The sequence below is a fragment of the Narcine bancroftii genome, chromosome 8, assembly GCF_036971445.1.
Source record: "Narcine bancroftii isolate sNarBan1 chromosome 8, sNarBan1.hap1, whole genome shotgun sequence".
Lineage (NCBI taxonomy): Eukaryota > Metazoa > Chordata > Chondrichthyes > Torpediniformes > Narcinidae > Narcine > Narcine bancroftii.
Window position 1 is genome coordinate 46,624,752 of NC_091476.1, and position 20,186 is coordinate 46,644,937.

Below are 20,186 nucleotides of genomic sequence, written 5' to 3' on the forward strand. Positions count from 1 at the left end.
TATGGCATAGGGATTGCTTAAAGTGGAATGTGAGTTTTTGGAAAAAAAGGTTGCCCACCCCTATGCTAGAGGGTTGGCTTCATAATTCTGGAGCACTGGGTACAGCAGGGTAATTAGCATTTTAAATGGGGATCTTGTAAGGGAAGGTTGGCTCCTGCTGCTTGGAGGGGGGCTTGATTTGCAGGGGGCTGAGTGGCAGAACAAAGTAGTTGTGGAAAAAAGTTACATCTGCATGCAAAGATAGGAATCGAAAGGGAATGATCTGAATTGTCTATTTCAGTGCGCAGAGTATTGTGGGAAAGGTGGAGGAGCTCTGTCGATTGGGGCATGGGATCATGATGTGGCCATGAGTGAGACTTGGGTAGGACTGACTCCTCAGATAGAGGGGGAGAGATGAAAGGAAGTGGGGTGGTGTTGCCAGTTGGAAATTGTCACTAATGCTCAAGTTGGGGGGGATGGTGTCGAGGCTATGAATGGAATTTGAGAATGGCTGAGGGGTGAACACTATTGCATTATAGACCACCCAAATAGTGAGACTTGGAGGAGCAAATCTACAGAGCAGACAGCTGCAGGAAACATTTTGATGATCTTTCCACCTATTAACTGAGACTCCCATATTGTAAAAGGGCTGGTTGGCTTGGATGGGTCAAATGTGTTTAGGAAAGTTTCATTTAGTGGACAAATTGATTTGGGGAGGTGGGGGAGAGGAGAGGAGCATTCTTCGCTGTACCAATCAAATCATGATTAATTAGGAACAAAAGTGGAGTGGTCAATGTGTGGGTGGTCATGTGTTAGGAATGGAGAATTAGAGGCTGTGGAAATGCTGAAGGCATGGCAACTCAGAATAGGTAGTGAAGATGGCAACTATGGAAGTATCCCAGATGGGTGCACCCTGCTGTTGCTCGTTCCTGACAGACACCGTTCTGGAGCTGGATGAACTGGATTATTTGGGAGGCTGAGGGGATGATAGAAGCTAAAAGAAGACCGTCACACCCAAGAGGCAACTGACTTGAATAGGCAGTCAGAACCCCTGTGGTCATTCTCCAATAATAAGTTACTGTTGTGGGAGGACATTCTACCCGGGAGAAGTTGTGGCCAGGTCCTGGGCACAAAAGGGAAGTGCAGAGGAGAGCTTTTATGGGTGTAAGGTGATTCCTGCCAGTGGCAAATCTGTCTGCCTTGCAAAAAGAAATTTCATGAAATGTGACACTTTATTACAATGACAATAAATTGAATCTTGAGCTACAGTGATGGGGATATGATGCTTAGGCTTTGGTGAAGACTATTGATACTCCTGGATGGCATTGTTACCTCCCAAGTGCCAGGTCACAAATGTGGCAGTTATTTGTAACCATGGCATCTGGGATGCAACATGTCATCCAGTGAGCAGTTTTGTCAACATTTGGACAAACATGTAAACAACTTTTTCACTACAATAAAAAGTATGCTTGAAATCATTTGAATAGAGCTGCTAACACAGGATTCTAGTTTAATTATTTCAAATCTCAAATTTCAACTTTTTTTGTCACACCATGAAGTTTATTTAATTTTGGATCCAATATGGGTTTATAAATGTACATGGTATATATGGTTAGACGGGACACAAAATTATAGTGTCACGGTGTTTCCTTGCTGCTGTGCATCTGTGACACTTAATACATGAACACACACAAAAACCCGCTAAATTAAAAAAGTTTGAGAGTTGCTGAAAAATCTATAGATTCTGGGGTGCTCTGAATATCTGGCTTTTAGGACTTTGTATGAATTCACCCTGAAGTCTTGGGTGGGTGGGGGGGAAACTAAAATTAGAGGTCTTAGTATACCAGTGGAAAAGTGATGACGGAGGTATGAGAGGAACAAAAAAGTTAACTGGAAAGTTATCCCAGCAGGGAGGTCACCAATGGTTGGGGTTTCTGCAAGAAATAAGGTAGGTTCAGGACAGATATTCAAAAATTAAATATTTGAATGGAACAATGGCATGCTGGCAAGGATAGTGAAAACCAGAGTAAAAACAAGTCATGAGAGCAAAAATTAGTGGAAAGGTAGTACACTGAGAAGCTTTTAAGAATATAGAGAAACCAACTAAAGTAATTAAGAAGAAAAAGATGAACTCTTAAAAGGAGGCTAGTGAATATCAAAATGGATACTAAAAGCTTTTTGGGTATATACAGGAAAAAAAAGCATATAGGGCAAATAGAAAATGATAGAGAAATTATGGGAGATAAGGAAATAATAGTTTGTCTGGGACGATTGAATGAGTATTTTGCATCACTTTTCACTGGAAGACCATATACTGGACTTGCAAGGGCATCAGGAAAGAGTCAGGATCACCAGAGAGCAGGTGCTTGAGAAACTGAAAGGTCTAAGTAATCCCAGACCAGATGAAAGGCACTCTGGTTTTGAGTGAAATAGAAGTAGAGATTGTGAAGACATTGATGATGATCTTCAATGAATCAGTCGATTTTGGCACAGTTATTTAATGTGAGGGAGGGGGCAGTAGAAAGGAAATGCTAGACCTGTTCACCTAGCATTCATTGGTGGTTGGGAATTTGTTGGAGTCTTGTCAAAGATCAGGTTATGGAGTTTCTGAAGGTGCATGACAAAATGGCATGGTTTCTTAAGGAAAGATCTTTCCTAGCAAACCTGCAATTTTTTGAAGAAACCGGCTAGACAAAGGACATGCAGTGGATATATATTTGGACTTTAAAAAGGCATTTGACAAGGAACCACACACGAGGTTGCTTAAGTTGAGAACCCATGGAATTTCAGAAAACTGGGATTAAAGGGCATCTTTTCTAATTGGCTATCAGTTACTAATGATGTTCCACAGGGCTGTGTTGGGGACCATTTCTTTTTACATTGTATATTAATTTGGAATAAATGGATTTGTGGCTAAGATTGCAGACGATGTGAAGATAAGTGGAGGGGAAGGCAATGATTAGGAAATGGGAAGGCTGCAGAGAGACTTGGATTAGGAGAATGGGCAGAGAAGTAGTAAATTAAATACAATATTGGAAAGTGTAGTTATGTACTTTGATAGAAGTAAAAGGACAAACTATTGGATGGGGAGAAAATCCAGGACCATGAGTGGCAGAGAGGAGCACTGGCATATCCCTTCCTCATTGATACGATTTACCAGGATCATTTTCTGAAAAGGGTGTGTGAAATCATTGAGGACCCTTCCATCCTGCACACAGCATCTTTCAACTGCTCTCATCAGGGAAGAGGTACAGGAGTATCAGAGCCAGGACCACCAGGCTGAACAGCTTCTTCCCAACGGCAATGGGAATGTTCAACGACCAAAGGAAACTACTTACACCATCTAAGACTCCGATGTGCGCAAAGCACTATTTATTTGTATAGATTAAAATAAATCTATGCAAATAATACATTTTTTGTGTATTAAAAATACATAAGCTATATTTGTATGTGTGTTGTGTCTGCATATTTTGCCCCGAGGACTAGAGAATGGTGTTCTGTCAGGCGGATATTGTACAATCAGATGATAATAAACTTGATTTGGTTGCTTAAGCAGACAAGGTGAAGGAAAATCCTTAGGGCTTTTACAGATAAAAGTTAAAAGATAGCAAGAGTTGTGGCGGTTCCGTCAATAATTTCATTCATTCCAGAGGATGACGGATTTCTCGAAAGACGTAGTCTGCAGACAACCTGAAAGGGCTGAAGGGACTATGCATGCTCTTTCAGAACGGTGCGTTTCTTTGTATTCCAGTGAGCTGCGCTTCTCTACCTTGGGAGGCGGGGAGTTGTATTGGTGGACGCCGAGGACGGACACAGAGATGGTAGAGGCTGGAATCTGGGGAAGGGTCGGCCCGGAATGCCGACCATTCTTTTTCTCCGAGTGATGCTGCTCGACCCACCGAGTTGCTGCAGCAGATTCATAGGTTTTTTTTTCTTTTCACGCCTTTGAGGATTATGCGGGTGAAGGTGACTGAGTGCTGGTGTGTTTATTGGCAGTGAGTGAGGGGAGGAAGTGCGGGTTTGAAGGATTCCTTCCCGGTTTTCTGCTGGGGCCACTTTCTGTGAAGTGCTATTCATTCCTAAACGCAGGCCCACCCTACGGTGTTAAACCAATAAACTCGCAGGATCCCTTAATTGACGTCCAGCTCTGACCAATGACAGCGTGTTAAAGTTTGTTTCGGGAGCAGAACGGCGGCAGAAACTTTCCTGGGCGGCAAGTTGTGCAGCGACCTTCGGTACAGGACTGACCGTCAGCGCTGCTGGCCCATGGACGCCGCCTCGGCTTCGTGCTCGTTATTTGTCGCCGGCGGGCTGGTGTGATGACCGCGGGCTTGGCTTGCTGAGTTGCCGATTCCGAGCCGCGTGCTCCCGAGCCCTTTGTGCCCGCTCTCCGTAGCCAAACCCGTTCCGAGCGGTGCCGAGGAGCCCCTCCAGCCTGGCCTCCACCATGTTCACGCTCTGTCTGCTCGTCACTCTGCTGTGCCAGCCCGCTCGGCTTCAGATCCAGCCTCCCAGTTGCTCCGAGATGGCGAGAGTTTACAGCGGCGCGGTCCCTTCGATGAAGCTGGCGGGTGAGTGACGGGGAAATGTGGCTGGACAGCGAAGGTTTCGCGAGAGTGGATGTAGTTAGTGCAAGTTTAGAGGATAGGCCAGAGGGCCCTGGAGAGTGGGGGTGGGATTGTCGGCAGTCTCCTGGGAGATGGCACAGTTGCTGAGCTGAAGTTTAAGAACGGAGCAGCGTAATTTTAGTCCAGCACCAGGTTGACGGATATTCCTGATGGTTTCTTTCCCCATCCACCTCTCAGCCGTTGTATATTCCAACTACAGCCGAAAGGGTCACTTTGAAAATTAAAAAAAATGATGTAATCATTGTTTAGGCAATTAATTGATTGCAGTTGTAGACATCCCAGACATTATTTGAATGACGTTTTCAGAGAACTTTCTGAATTTTTGTTGACTTTAATGGGAATGTGTGATTTTTCAATAAGCCATTCTGAAGTGTAAGTTGTGCCTGTGGATCCCTGAGTACATCTGTTCACACCTTCATCCACATGTGCTGTTGGAATATCTTTGTATTATTAGAACGTAGCTACAAGTGGGAGCCAGCCTTCTTGCTCCTCTTATCAATTTTAGTATTAGCTCCACGTCATCGCATTAATCCCCATCACTCTCAAATCCCTTAAAATTGTAATTGGCTTGATATATTTAGTGACTTCGCTTCCACACTCAATATGTTGTCGTGAATTGCAACATTTACTGGCCACTATACAAAAAGGTCATAGAACAGAAGGAAACAATTTAGTGGTTTAGGATTATGAAGCAAAGATAGGATAGACAATCTTACACACAGTGGTGAGTTTCTGGAATGTATTGCCAAAGTGGCAGTAAAGGCTGGTACAATAGAGACATTTAAAGGAATCTTAGGTGAAGAGGCAAGAAAAATGGAGGGTTGGTGGATGCAAGAAGTGAGGTTTATGTCAGTAGCTTTACTTGGGGGTTTTACTGTGCTATTCAGGTACACAATCCTTTATCCGGACATCTAAAATCTGGAAAGCTCCAAAATCCGGCATTTTTTCCTGGTGCTAGTACAGCGGAGGGAGAGAGAGAGACGGCAGCGCGACTAGGTTGGGTGGGGAAAGAGATGGCAGCACCACTCGGGCGGGTGAGGGGGAGAGATACGGCAGCGCGATTTGGGCGGGTGAGGGGGAGAGCTACGGCAGCGCAACTCAGGCAGGTGAGTGGGGAGAGATTCGGCAGCGCGACTCAGGTGGGTGGGGGGGAAAGGGACGCCAGCGCGACTCGGGTGGGCGAGGGAGAGAGAGATGCCAGTGCGACTGGAAGGGGGTGGATACGGTAACACAATTTGGGTGGGCTTAAATCTGAAGCAGCTGGCTTTTGTTCTGAAATCCAGAAAAATCCGAAATCCGGAACACACTGTCTCCCAAGGGTTCCAGATGAAGGATTGTGTACCTGTACTATGCAAATTTCTGGTATGGGCCCTTCAGCCCAGGAATTTGTGCACCCCATTACCTTTCATTTTTCTTGCACCTTTCTGCTTACTTGAGCTTTTAAATAACCTAATTGTATCAGTCTCTACTGCCACCCCAAACAATGGGATTCAGACACTCAGTTGGAGGGAAAATCCTTTTAACATGTCTCAAACATTCCTCCACTCCTCTTAAACAGTTGTGCTCTGGTACTGGCTGTTGCTTTCTTTCCTTGGGTAAAGAGTGTAAGCTGCCCACTGTCTGTACCTCAATCTTGTACACATTAGAGTCCTCTTTCACTCTGAAGAGAAAGGCCCAATCTTCCTCAACTGTTATAAGAAATGCTCTCTAATTCAGCAGTATCCTGGTTAATCTCCTCTGCACTGAACGCAATACAGGTATGCGTCGCTTAATGTCCGCTCGGGTAATGTCCGACTACGTATACATCCGTGGTCCCATAATTATTCAGTTACTGTGAGCAAGTCCGCAGCAATTTAGAAAAAGCAATCACTAGCTATAGTAAATTGTATATTGTATACCCAAACTGATCTGACTGCCCTGCTCTCTCCATAGCCCTGAATCAGTCCCCACACTGATCTCACTGCCCTGTGCTCTCCCCACAGTCCTATATCAGTCCCCACTCTGATCTTACTGCCCCAATCTCTCTCTCCACAGCCTTGCGTTGGTCCCCACACTGATCCCACTTCTCTGCTCTCTTCCCTCAGGCCGTGTTGGTCCTGACACTGATCTCACTGCCCTGCTCTCTCCCCACCGCCCTGTATCACTATCAACTAATCCCACTGTCCTGCATTCTTTCCACAGCCCTGTATCAGTCCCCACACTGATTCCACTACCCTCTCTGCCCACAGTCCAGTATCGGTCCCCATATTGATCCCTACTTACAAATAAAAAGTTTACAGGTAAACTACAGTATCACATATAGCTTTGCTAAGTATATAATATGGTGTTCGCACAATGTCCAGCTCAGATAATGTCCAGTTTCACAGAGGATCGTGGACGTTAAGCGGCACATACTTGTACTCCCATGTCCTCGAAACAGTATTTTATGGAGCTGTAGCATTACTCAGTTCACTGACTAATAAGGACCAGCACACCATATGCCTTCTAAACCAACAGAAGGACTTGCGTGGCAACCTTGAGGAATCCATGGACATGGACCACAGGATTTCTCTGTTCCTACACACTACTAAAATTCCTGCCACAAATCTTGTACTCCAACTTCAAATTCAGCCTTCCAAATTTAACTCCATCTGCCAATTCTCAATACTCTCTCTGCAACATCTCCAACCTTTGTCATCTGTAAACTTAATAACCCATTCCTCATTTTCTCGATTTCCTTTATAAAAGTCTAAGATCAAGAGTTGCAGAACAGATCCCTGCAGAACACTGTTCATAACTGACCTCCCAGCAAAATGTACTCCATCTACTGCCACCCTCTGCCTCTGCACGCAAGTCAATTTGAAATCCACACACTTGTGTTTCCATAGATCCTGTGCTTCATGACTTTCTGGATGAGCCGAACACGGGAAACCTTATCAATGATTGGGATGTTGCAATTGATTGTAAAGGATGAGTTTACGGAGTACTGGGAGGCACATGTCAAGATAGGCCAAAGGGAGCATGGTTTCTTTCAGGGAAAATCTTGCTTGACAAACCTATTGGAATTTTTTGAGGAAGTGACAAGCAGGCTGGATAAGGGAGGTGTTGTGTATTTGGATTTTTGGAAGGCATTTGACAGTTCTGCACATGATGCTATTAACAAGAGCCCATGGTACAACAGAAAAGATAGTAGCTTGGCTGATTGGCAGGAAGCAGAGAGTTGGAATACAAGGACCATATTCTGATTGGCTGACAGTTTCTAGTGGCGTTCCTCAGGGTTCGGTGTGGATCTGCTTAAGTTGTATATTAATAATTTAGATTCTGGAATGAATGGCAGATGATACAAAGGTAAGTGGAGGAGCAGGGAGTGTAGAGGAAACACAGTGGTTGTAGAAGGATGGGCAGTTTAGGAGAATAGGCTGAGAAATGGCAAATGAAATATAATGTCAGAAAGTGTATGGTCTCATGCACTTTGGTAGGAAAAAAAAGCAGATTATTTTTAAATGGGGAAAACATTGAAAATACCCAGATGCAAAGGGACCTGAGAGTTCTTGTGCAGGGCAGCCTGAAAGTAAACCAGGTTGAGACTATGGTGAAGAAGGCAAATGCAATGCTGGTATTCATTTTGAGAGGAATAGAATATTTGAGGAGGGATTTGATGTTGAGGGTTTATAAGGCACTGGTGAGACCTCATTTGGAGTATTGTGAGCAGTTTTAGTCTCGTATAAGAAAAGGTGCTGATGTTGTAGAAGGTTCAAAGGAGGTTCACTAGGATGATTCTAGGAATGAGAGGCTTATCACCTGATGAGCATTTGACCACTCTTGACCTTGATTGGAATTTAGGATAATGTGGGGTAGATTTCATTGAAACATTTCAAATGTTGAAAGGTGTGGACTGAGTAGATGTAGAATGGTTGTTTCCCATGGTGGGACAGTCTAGGACAGTGGTTCTTAACCTTTTTTTCCATTCACCTCTTTGGCTTGGCTTCGCGGACGAAGATTTATGGAGGGGGTAAATGAGCATCTTTTGAGGGGGAGGACGTGGAGGGGGAGGACGTGGAGGGGGAGGACGTGGAGGGGGAGGACGTGGAGGGGGAGGACGTGGAGGGGGAGGACGTGGAGGGGGAGGACGTGGAGGGGGAGGACGTGGAGGGGGAGGACGTGGAGGGGGAGGACGTGGAGGGGGAGGACGTGGAGGGGGAGGACGTGGAGGGGGAGGACGTGGAGGGGGAGGACGTGGAGGGGGAGGACGTGGAGGGGGAGGACGTGGAGGGGGAGGACGTGGAGGGGGAGGACGTGGAGGGGGAGGACGTGGAGGGGGAGGACGTGGAGGGGGAGGACGTGGAGGGGGAGGACGTGGAGGGGGAGGACGTGGAGGGGGAGGACGTGGAGGGGGAGGACGTGGAGGGGGAGGACGTGGAGGGGGAGGACGTGGAGGGGGAGGACGTGGAGGGGGAGGACGTGGAGGGGGAGGACGTGGAGGGGGAGGACGTGGAGGGGGAGGACGTGGAGGGGGAGGACGTGGAGGGGGAGGACGTGGAGGGGGAGGACGTGGAGGGGGAGGACGTGGAGGGGGAGGACGTGGAGGGGGAGGACGTGGAGGGGGAGGACGTGGAGGGGGAGGACGTGGAGGGGGAGGACGTGGAGGGGGAGGACGTGGAGGGGGAGGACGTGGAGGGGGAGGACGTGGAGGGGGAGGACGTGGAGGGGGAGGACGTGGAGGGGGAGGACGTGGAGGGGGAGGACGTGGAGGGGGAGGACGTGGAGGGGGAGGACGTGGAGGGGGAGGACGTGGAGGGGGAGGACGTGGAGGGGGAGGACGTGGAGGGGGAGGACGTGGAGGGGGAGGACGTGGAGGGGGAGGACGTGGAGGGGGAGGACGTGGAGGGGGAGGACGTGGAGGGGGAGGACGTGGAGGGGGAGGACGTGGAGGGGGAGGACGTGGAGGGGGAGGACGTGGAGGGGGAGGACGTGGAGGGGGAGGACGTGGAGGGGGAGGACGTGGAGGGGGAGGACGTGGAGGGGGAGGACGTGGAGGGGGAGGACGTGGAGGGGGAGGACGTGGAGGGGGAGGACGTGGAGGGGGAGGACGTGGAGGGGGAGGACGTGGAGGGGGAGGACGTGGAGGGGGAGGACGTGGAGGGGGAGGACGTGGAGGGGGAGGACGTGGAGGGGGAGGACGTGGAGGGGGAGGACGTGGAGGGGGAGGACGTGGAGGGGGAGGACGTGGAGGGGGAGGACGTGGAGGGGGAGGACGTGGAGGGGGAGGACGTGGAGGGGGAGGACGTGGAGGGGGAGGACGTGGAGGGGGAGGACGTGGAGGGGGAGGACGTGGACCTGTCCTCGGGCCTGCGCAAAGGAGCTTTTAGGTGGAGTGCAGTGCGCGCAGTACTGGCCCCACCCTTTACACCCATGGTTCGTGTGCCGTGGCCAAGCAAGCTGGGACGTGGCAGCGAGGTCCTTGGGTCGTAGGTTTTATATCGGAGTGGCCTTCTCCTATGCAGGTTTCTTACCCGGGCTGGAGGGGTCTGCCTCCCCTCCTAGGTCGGTCCATACTGCCCGGACCGGGCATTCACCTACCACTTTAAGTATTCCCTATGCCATAGGGCTCTGTGATTAGTAAGGGATTGCTTAAGGTGGTAGGAGGGTTGAAAGAAAAAGTTTGAAAACCACTGTTTTAATTGTACCTAATTGACATGTTATGTGCATGGTTTTATAACTCCAAAGGGAATGGGCCAATGACAATTTTTGTAAAGCAAAATATTTCATTAACAACTGGGTCTAGAGCAGTGATTCTCAACCTTCCCTTCCAACTCACATACCACTTTAAGCAATCTCTTACTAATCCCAGAGCACCGATGGCATAGGGATTACTTAAAGTTGTATGTGAGTGGAAGGAAAAAGTGTGAGAACCACTGGCATAGGACACGCAGATGTCAACTTAGAACGGAGATGTGTAGGAATTTCTTCAGCCAGATGGTGATAAATATGTGGGGTTTCTTTTTGCCACAGGTGGTTGTGGAGGCCTAGTTGATTGTTAATATCTTAATTAGCCAGGGAATCTAAGATGATGGGGAGAAGGCTGGGCAGTGGGGCTCTGGAGAAATGGATCAGCTCATGATTAATTGGTGGGGCAGATTCACTGGGCTGAATAACCTATTTCTGCTCCGGTCTTGTGGTCAAACAACTTGCTAAATTCCACATGTACCACATTCACCACTACTGTCAATTTGTTTTGAAATCTCAAAACTCAGTTAGGCTTACAAGGCACAACTGGTCCGTCAAAGCTAAGCTTCCCCACAAGCCTACACCACCCTTTACACACAATTGACCTACAACCCCGGTACGTTTTTTTTTGAATGGTGGGAAGGAAACCGGAGCACCTGGGGAAAACCCACACAGAAACGGGGAGAACATACAAACTCCTTACAGACAGTGTTGGATTTGAACTTCAGTCGCTGGTACTGTAACAGCATTACGCAAATTTAAGCTAACCGTGATGCCCTAGAGGAAGATACAGAGAGATGGGACAGTAAATTTGCGGATGAGACAAAAGTTGGGGGAGTTGTTGAGAGTGTGGTAGATTGGCAAAGGTTATGAGATATAAACAGGATGTAGAGTTGGGCAGAAAAGTGGCAGATGGAGTTCAATCTGGCCAAGAGTTCGGTCAAACTTGAAGGCAGAATGCTTAGCAGTCTGGAAGAACAGGGGGACATTGGTTTTGAATCCTAGATCTCTCAAGGTTGCCCAGCAGGTTAATAGAGTTGAAGGATCTATGGTATGCTGAGCTTCATCAATCAGGGGATTGAGTTCAGGAGTCATTAGATAATGTTGCTCTATAAATCTCTGGTTTATGAGGGTAATGAAATTTTAGTTTTTTTTAGGTAATATAGGTAAAGCAGCCTGTACTGTGCTGTAATATTCTCAGAACTATTCCTAAAATGACTGTTTCTCAAAATTCTCATAAATCCTGTATTCAAGAACCTGCTCCAATAGTTTGTCCCCCACTGATGCAAGTCTCACTGGTCCATTATTCCAAGGATTCTCCCCATTACCTTTCTTGAACAAGAGAACCACATACTTGGTGAGGTCCCGCTCTTTAGTGATCCCTGAAGCAAAGTATTCATTTAAGACATCCTCTACCTCCAGGTACACTTTTCCCTTTATTGCTGAGCAGTCCTACCCTCATGCTAATCATTTTCCTGTTCTTCAATGTGGAATGCTTCTGTTTTCCTAATCTTTCTTATCAGGGCATTCTTGTGTGCCCTCTTGCTCCAAGACTTTAAATTCCTTCCAAGCTACTGATAAATTCTAAAGAACATTTCCTGATTTTTGCTTTCTCCTCCTCTTTCGGAGATATTACAGTACAGGCCCTTCAGTCTATAATGTTGTACTGACCTACATAAACCAACTCCACAACAGTCATCCTTCCTCACCACATACCCATAACCCTCAATTTTTCTTGCTTCCATGTGCTTATTTAAAAGTCTTTTAAATGTTCCTATTGTACCAGCCAGGACCACACCCCCCCAAGCAATTCATTCCAGGCACCTACTAATGTTTTTTTTAAAAAAAAACTTGCTTCTGACATCTCCCTTAAACTTTCCTTCACTCATTTTAGATGCCCTCTGGTAATTGCTATTAACACCTCAGGAAAAGGGTGCTGGCTGTCCATCCTATGCAAGCCTCCAATCTTGTATACTTCTATCAAGTTTTATCGCTCTAAAGAGAAAACATTGCTACAGGGCACATTCTCCAAATCCAGGCAACATCCTCGTAAATCTCCACTGCACTCTCTCTAAAGCATGAGGTGACCAGAACTGAAAGCAAGTGAAGTCAAACTAGAATTTTATATAGCTGAATAGCTCTTGAAATCAACCAATGAAAGCCAGTACACCATATGACTTCTTAACTAACATCAATTTGCATGGCAGCCTTGAGGGATCTATGAACCTGGTCCCTAAAATCCCTTTGTTCCTCTACACCATTGAGAATCCTGCCATTAACCTCATAGTCCTCTTTCATGTGTGACCTTCTAAAGTGCATCATTCCATGCTTATCTGGATTGAACTCCAACTGCTGCTTCTCTACCCAGCTCTTCATAACCTATGACAACTTGTATTATCTATAACATCTCCATCCTTTATCACCTGCAGACTTGCTGACTCACCCCACCACTTCATTTATAAAAATCGCAAAGAGCAAGGGTCCCAGAGCAGAATCCCACATCACTGACCACCAGGCAGAAAACATTCCAATCAACTACTACCCTCCATTTTCTGTTGGCAAGCCAATTCTGAATCTAAACGGCCAAGGTTCCTTGAATCCTATGCCTCACGACTTACTGAATGAGCCTATGATGAGGGAACTTGTCAAACACCTTACCAAAATCTATATACACCATATCCACTATTCTTGCCCATTGTTCCATTTCTCTTGTCAATAATGATTCTTTTCGCTGTCAGTGGGACAAACCCATTCACAACCCAATGCAGGTGGTCCTAAAACATCCTCCACATTTCTGCTGTCCAAGAATGGCATGATTGGCGTAGCGATTAGTACAACACCTTTAGAGCACCAGCAATCAGGACCGGGTTTAAATCCTTTGCAGCCTGTAAGGAGTTTGTACGTTCTCCTCATTTTCCCGGGATCTCAAGTTTTTTCCCTCTGTTTGAAACGTACCCGGGGTGTAGGTTAATTGAGTGTAAATTGGACAACACTGACTAGTGGTTTGAAATGGTCTGTTACTGTGCTGTATGTCTAAATTTAAAAAAAAATTACCTGTTCCCAATTAATGCTCACAAGTTCCTGATTTATACTATCATAATTAGATCTCTGCCACTCAAATACTTTCCCCATTTCTCTGCTCCAATCCTTGTCAAATAGCTATGCTGAAGGTCAAGAAGTTATCACAATCTTTAAAATTCTTTCCCACCAGGAGATGTCACCTGACCAGGTTTACTGCCCAATGCAAGATTCTGTATGGCCTCACCTATAGAGAGAACGCCATTCCTCTGTCAGGAATCCTCTTGCACACCTAACAAATTCTGCCCCATCTAAACCTTTTCCAATCAGAGGGTGCCAGTCATTATGTGGGAAGTTGAAGTTACCCTGTCAACGCCCTGTTATTTTTCCACTTTGCAATAATCTGCTAACTTGTATGCTCCTCAGTAACCCAGTGGCTATTCAGGGGCCAAAAGAATAGATTGCTCTTTACCTCTTTGACTTCCACCCACGCTGACTCAGCAGATGATCCCTCCAAAACTTTTTTGGCAGCTGTGATACGACACCTGATTAGTTATGCCACTTCCGCCCTTCCTCCTTTTTACCTCCCTCTCAATCCCTTTTGAAATATTAAAACCCTGGAATATCAGACAGCCAATCCAGCTCTTGCAACAGCTAAGTTTCTGTCATGACCACATTGTCATTCCATGTTCTAATCCATGTGCCAAGCTGATCATCCTTTTTCCTAATCCTTCTCACATTAAAGCCAATACATTTCAAATTCACCAACTGACTGCATTTGGACTCTATCCACTGCCTTGTCTTTCCTCAGTCTCACTGCACATTTCATCTACCTTTTCACCAACTGCTCCAGCTCTGAACTAGCATACTGGTCCCCATTATTGAACTGGTTCCCATTATTCAACTAACCTAGTTTAAACTTCCCCAATAGGTTTTGCAAAGCTGCTCATATTGCTTCCCCAAGTATAGGTACAACCGATTCCTTTTGCACAGGGCACACCTTCTCCTTCTTTCAACAGTATTCAAAGTGGTATGTATGTTATTGAGGGGAACAGCCAAGGGGATACAATGCACTGACTGCTGGACAAGATGGCAATAAGATCAGCCAGGACTGAACTCTCTCGTGCAATTTGGAAGGCAAAGCATGGGTACGCTCAGAAGATCCACAGATAGCTGTGCAACACCGACAAGGTGAAGCATTTGTGGCAAGGGATCAAAACCATAACAGATCACAAGACAAACTTGCGAGTTAAAGACGCCTCCCTTCCGGACAGACTGATCATCTCAATGCACAGTTTGATGGGAAGAACAAGCTGATGCTGAAGAAATCTTTGTGTCCCTCCAGATGAACGGGCCCCACTGCATAGCCACAGCCGAAGAGAGGAGAATCCTATCCAAGGTGAACCCACACAAGGCAGTGGGATCAGACAGCATATCTGGTTGGGTACTGTAGGAGTGTGCAGACCAACTGATGGAGGTCTTTACAGACATCTTCAACACCTCACTGCAGCTGTCCATCATCCCCATAGATTTCAAGACGACCATGATCATCCAGGTACCAAAAAGGGAGACAGTAACAGACCTCAATGACTACCACCCTGTGGCACTGACCTCCACCATTATGAAATACATTGAGCATCTGGTGATAGAATGGATCAAAGTGCATCTCCCAGAGACACTGGACCCATTTCAATATACTAATAGAAGAAACTATCTATCTAATGCTATAGCCTTCTCTCTCCAATCCATCCTGACACACATGGAGAACAATGCCTCATACGTCAGGCTGTTCATTGACTTTAGCTTGGCATTTAATGTGTTCATTACCAAGAGGTTGGTGGAGAAGCAGACCTTGCTTGCACTCAACATCCCTCTCTGTAACTGGATCCTCCACTTGCTAACGGAAAGTCCACAGTCCATCCGGGTCGGTAGCAGATCATTGGGTACTGAGCACTGGTGCACCTCAGGGCCGTTCACGCTACTGACCCATGACTGCAATCCCAGATCCAGCTCCAACTGTCATCAAAATGCAGATGACACAACAGTAGTTGGCCTCATCAGCAAAAGTGATGAGTCACACTACAGAGAAGCAGAAAATCTCATAATGTGGCACGAGAATAACAACCTGAGGTTCAATGTGGAGAAGATGAAGGAGATGATCATGGACTTCAGGAGGACTAGGAATGAACACTCTCGACATTAATAACTCAGTAGTGGAGAGAGTAGAGAGCATCAAGTTCCTCAGAATCCACTTACAAGTGACCTATACCAGGCAGACAATTCCTCACTTGTCAGAAAGGTACAACAGTGACTGCACTTCATGAGGAGACTAAAGAGGGCAAGGCTACCAGCCACCATCATGTCCACCTCCTACTGGAGCTCTTTTTAGAGTATCCTGGTCTGCTGCATCACAGTGTGGTACAGTTGTAGAGAATTGGATCGGAGATCAATCCACATGACTATAAGAGCAGCAGAGACGATCACTGGGATCTCCCTCCCCCATTGACATAATCTACTGGGATTGTTGTCTGAAGAGAGTATGCAAAATTGTTGACCCCCAACCACCTCATGCACAACATCTTTCTGCAGCTTCCACCAGGCTGAGAAACATGGAAAGTAAGTATGCTGGGCAACCAAAGGAACTGCTCAGACTAACCATTCGAGGCTCTACTATTTATTAAACAATATTTATGTATTTTTATATATTCTGCAGATGTATTATTTGTATGTGTGTTATTATCTGTTTGTGTGTCTAATGATTTGTACCGAGGACCAGAGAATGCTATTTCGTCAGGTTGTACTTGTACAATTAGATGATGATAAACTTGACCTGCTGGTCTGTATGTGTTGTACAATTAGATGATTATAAACTTGACCTGCTGGTCTGTATGTGTTGTATGTCTGGTTGTGTTTCCATGCTTTTCAACGAGGTCCGGAGAATGCTGTTTGGTTGGGTTGTACTTGTGCAATCGGATGATAAATAAAGTTGAACTTCAACTGTATAATAATAAAGTGAAATTATCTGACCTCACCCCCGCCTCGCAAACCAAAGCCTCAAACACTTCTCACGAGCACTCCTCAGTATGGCTGCACCCAAAAAATTTACCCATACCTTCCAACTGAATCTTTTTTGTTCCTGAAGAGCTGCTCTCATTCCCAATACTTGGGTTACAATTTGCACCAAAGCCTCCACTCCCCAAACTAACCTATTTCAACAATGACTATTTTGATGCTACCTTTTATGGTGTGCTGGCAATTGGCTAATTGCAAATGTATTACTCTGGGGTCCTTTTGATGGACGTTCACCAAGACTACCTCCTTTATACTCCCGTCTCTTTTTCAGTGAAACTCACCTCATATGTGGACTTTAATCAGCTGTGAGCACATGCTGGACCCTGTGGCATAACCTCCCAGTATAAAAAAATGATCCATTTATTCATTTTGATCCTTTGACTTCTAGTTCTAGACACCAATCCAGGTGAAAATATCTTCTCTGTCTCTACTGCTTTAAACATCATAAGAATTAAATTGTTTTTATTCTTCTAAATGAGAGTATCAACTGAGTCCCTGTAACCTCTCTTGTATGACAAACCTGGCATCCTAGGAATCATTCACTTCTATCACCAGTATTTCCATGAACATTGAACAATATAGTTCAGAAACAGACCCTTCAGCCCAAGATGTTGGCGCTGCGCATGATGCTGATTTAATCTAATTCCATCTTCCTGCAAATGGTCTATATCCCTCCATTCTCAATTTATTCAAGAGCCTTTCTAAGTATCTCTTAAACATTGCTGTCCTGTATCTTTCCATCATTTCACTTGGCAGGATCTACATTTTCAGTGAAAAAAAAGTTTATTTTAAGTTTCTTTTAAGATCCCCCTCCCCACTTCACCTTGTATTCAACATATCTACCATGCCTCCTGTAATTTTATATACTTCTATCAAGTTGCCCTTGGGTCGAGAGACTCGAGATGGGCCCAGAAATGGTCTCACTGCACCACAATGCCTCTATTCTTGTCATAAAGGTCTCCTGAATTGTTTACTGCATCTGCATGTTAACTTGAAGTGGCTGCTTCCAAGAGTGTTCAGGGCCCCTCTGGACACTAGTTATCATTTTTTCACTGTTTATTTTTAAAAAAATCTATTTTTTGCTCCACTAAAGTGGAGAAATTTCACACTTTCAGCATGTGCCATGACCTTGCTTATTCACTCGATTAACCTTTATCCTTCTGAAGCGTATGTGCTTGTTCACCACCCATGCAGCATTATCAACAAATGTAATTTTCCTCATCAGAATCAATAAAATGGATTATAAACAGATGAGGCACCGGCACCTGCTGGTCACAAATTTGCACTTAAATGGCCCTTTTCGACTTTATTTTCAGTCCATAAACTAAGCCTTAATTGTTCCAGTAGAGAGGCAGTCAAATAACATGGAAACTGAATCTTCAGTCAACCTTGTCCATGTTGACCAGAAAGTACATATTTACGCTAATCCCATTATCCATTATATAGTCTGCAGCCTTCAAGTGCTCATCTTAATTCTAAATGTGAAGATGCTCACTTCCATATCTTCTCGGACAGATTTCAACTGCCCTCTGGGTGGAGAAAGTCCCTCGGATTCCCTCTAAGTCTCTTTTCCCGAAACGATACACATTTTGTTCGGCTTCAAAATTATGTATGACTATCTCGACTGCTTCAAAGAAAGCAAAACCAGTCTGTTCAGTGAATCTCCTCTGCACCAATGCCCTTGTTTTCTTCTGAAAGTATACAGTTCTATTTGTCCCACGTTTCTTGGCCTAATGTTTTATTACCTCCTTGACCTTGTTGATTTTGTATTCCATGTTCTGGCTGATAAAGGCAAGCATCCAGGGCAGCTTTCATTTGATCTCCTTGTCTTGCCAACTTGAGGGATCCTTGGACTTGAAGACTCTGGACCCTCTCATTGTCAATACTCTGATGCCCTAACATTCATAATCCTTCCAAAGTGCATCACCTCAAACTTAATAAGATTACATTCCATCTGCTCTTGTTCTCTTCATCTTGCCAGGTGGATCATGTCACCCTCTAGCTTGTATCTTCATATATGCTACCAATTTTTGTGTCATCTACAAACTGATGAATCATACTTTCTACATCTGTATCCAAACGTTAATGTTTCTCACAAACAGTAAGGATGTGAGCTGTGATCACTTTTGTACTCCACCTGTCACTGGCTTCCAGCCACAAAAGCCACCTTCCACCATCATCTTCTGAGGCCTGTTAACAAGCCAATTTTTAATTGAGTTTGTTTTGAATCTGATAGGCACTATTCCAGTTGGTTGGAGGAGTCATGTTAACGGGATCTTATCAAGGGCCTTGCTGAAGTGACACTGCACTCTATTCATTTTTTAGCATTTTTGAAGAAAATCAATCCTGTTAATTCTGGACTTTCCAAGTTTAGTTTCATCTTGTCCCTTGGAATTTTATCAGTACCATCCTACCACAACTGTTAGACTTGGGGAGGTAATTATCTGGCTTTGCTCTGCTACTCTTCTTGAATAATGGCTAGCAAAGATTTAAAAATCTATCAGGATTCCACCAATCTAACCATGCAGCTCTCAAATAATAACCTGGGCTAAATCTCAACAGGCCCAAGGGATATATCCACCTTTAGCTTTAGCATGGACTAATTCTCTGCTTTTTCTATGATAACATTTTCTAGAAATTCACTGTACCCCTTTTGTTTATTTTAATGTCTTGGGTAGCAGCAGAAATTTGAAACCAAGCCATTGAGCTTTTGACCTGCTCTGCTATTTAATATGGTGTCAGTTGATCATCCAAGTTCAGTATCTTGTTCTTGTTTTCTCCTCATAATTCCCTCATCATTTACCATTAATACCTTATATAATTCTGTGTAACATGTACTTCATGATTTGGCCTGGACTGATGCCTTTGGAGACAATTCCACAAAGTTCCACTCTTTGGGTAGAAAAAATTATCTCATCTCAGACCTAAATTGCCTGTGACCCCTAATTTTGTACTTTACAATCTGTGGAAATATTCTTTCTACATAAAGACATAAGCCCTGTCAGGATTTTATAATTATATGATTCTATAATTTTATAATTATATTCTATAGAATATAAACCAAAGTCATCTCAATCTCCCTTGCATAGCCATCTGCAGAAGTGGTGGTGTTCCATTTGCTATCTTCCAATTTGAAAACTGTCTGGAATTTATGGAAGATGGCAAAGAATATTGAGTCACCTCCTTCAAATTAAAAAAAAAAGGTCATTAAGTTGTGAAAGGGCATAGTCTTAAAATTAACACTAATTTTCTTCAGTGGAAGATCGGGGCCGGGGCGGCGGCCCCAGTCAGGGAACAGGGAGAGCAGCGGCGGCCTTGGCCCCGGTCCGGGCAGTATGGACCGACCTAAGAGGGGAGGCAGACCCCTCCAGCCCGGGTAAGAAACCTGCATAGGAGAAGGCCACTCCGATATAAAACCTACGACCCAAGGACCTCGCTGCCACGTCCCAGCTTGCTTGGCCACGGCACACGAACCATGGGTGTAAAGGGTGGGGCCAGTACTGCGCGCACTGCACTCCACCTAAAAGCTCCTTTGCGCAGGACCGAGGACAGGTCCACGTCCTCCCCCCTCCACGTCCTCCCCCTCCACGTCCTCCCCCTCCACGTCCTCCCCCTCCACGTCCTCCCCCTCCACGTCCTCCCCCTCCACGTCCTCCCCCTCCACGTCCTCCCCCTCCACGTCCTCCCCCTCCACGTCCTCCCCCTCCACGTCCTCCCCCTCCACGTCCTCCCCCTCCACGTCCTCCCCCTCCACGTCCTCCCCCTCCACGTCCTCCCCCTCCA

At 45.7% G+C, this 20,186-nt stretch overlaps 1 protein-coding gene across 2 annotated transcripts in view; it reads left to right on the top strand.

Annotated features, from left to right (window-relative positions):
* The first annotated feature begins 4,134 nt into the window (after nt 1-4,134).
* LOC138740652 (glypican-4-like) overlaps nt 4,135-20,186 on the top strand; it is a 141,229-nt gene continuing 125,177 nt past the window's right edge. The window contains exons 1-2 of one of the 2 annotated variants that reach the window (XM_069893604.1): nt 4,135-4,550; nt 19,660-19,779. In XM_069893604.1, the coding sequence (XP_069749705.1) occupies nt 4,427-4,550; nt 19,660-19,779 (244 nt within the window). In that variant the 5' untranslated portion in view covers nt 4,135-4,426. The remainder of the gene's footprint in view (nt 4,551-19,659; nt 19,780-20,186) is intronic. The other variant, XM_069893606.1, reaches the window with a different exon arrangement.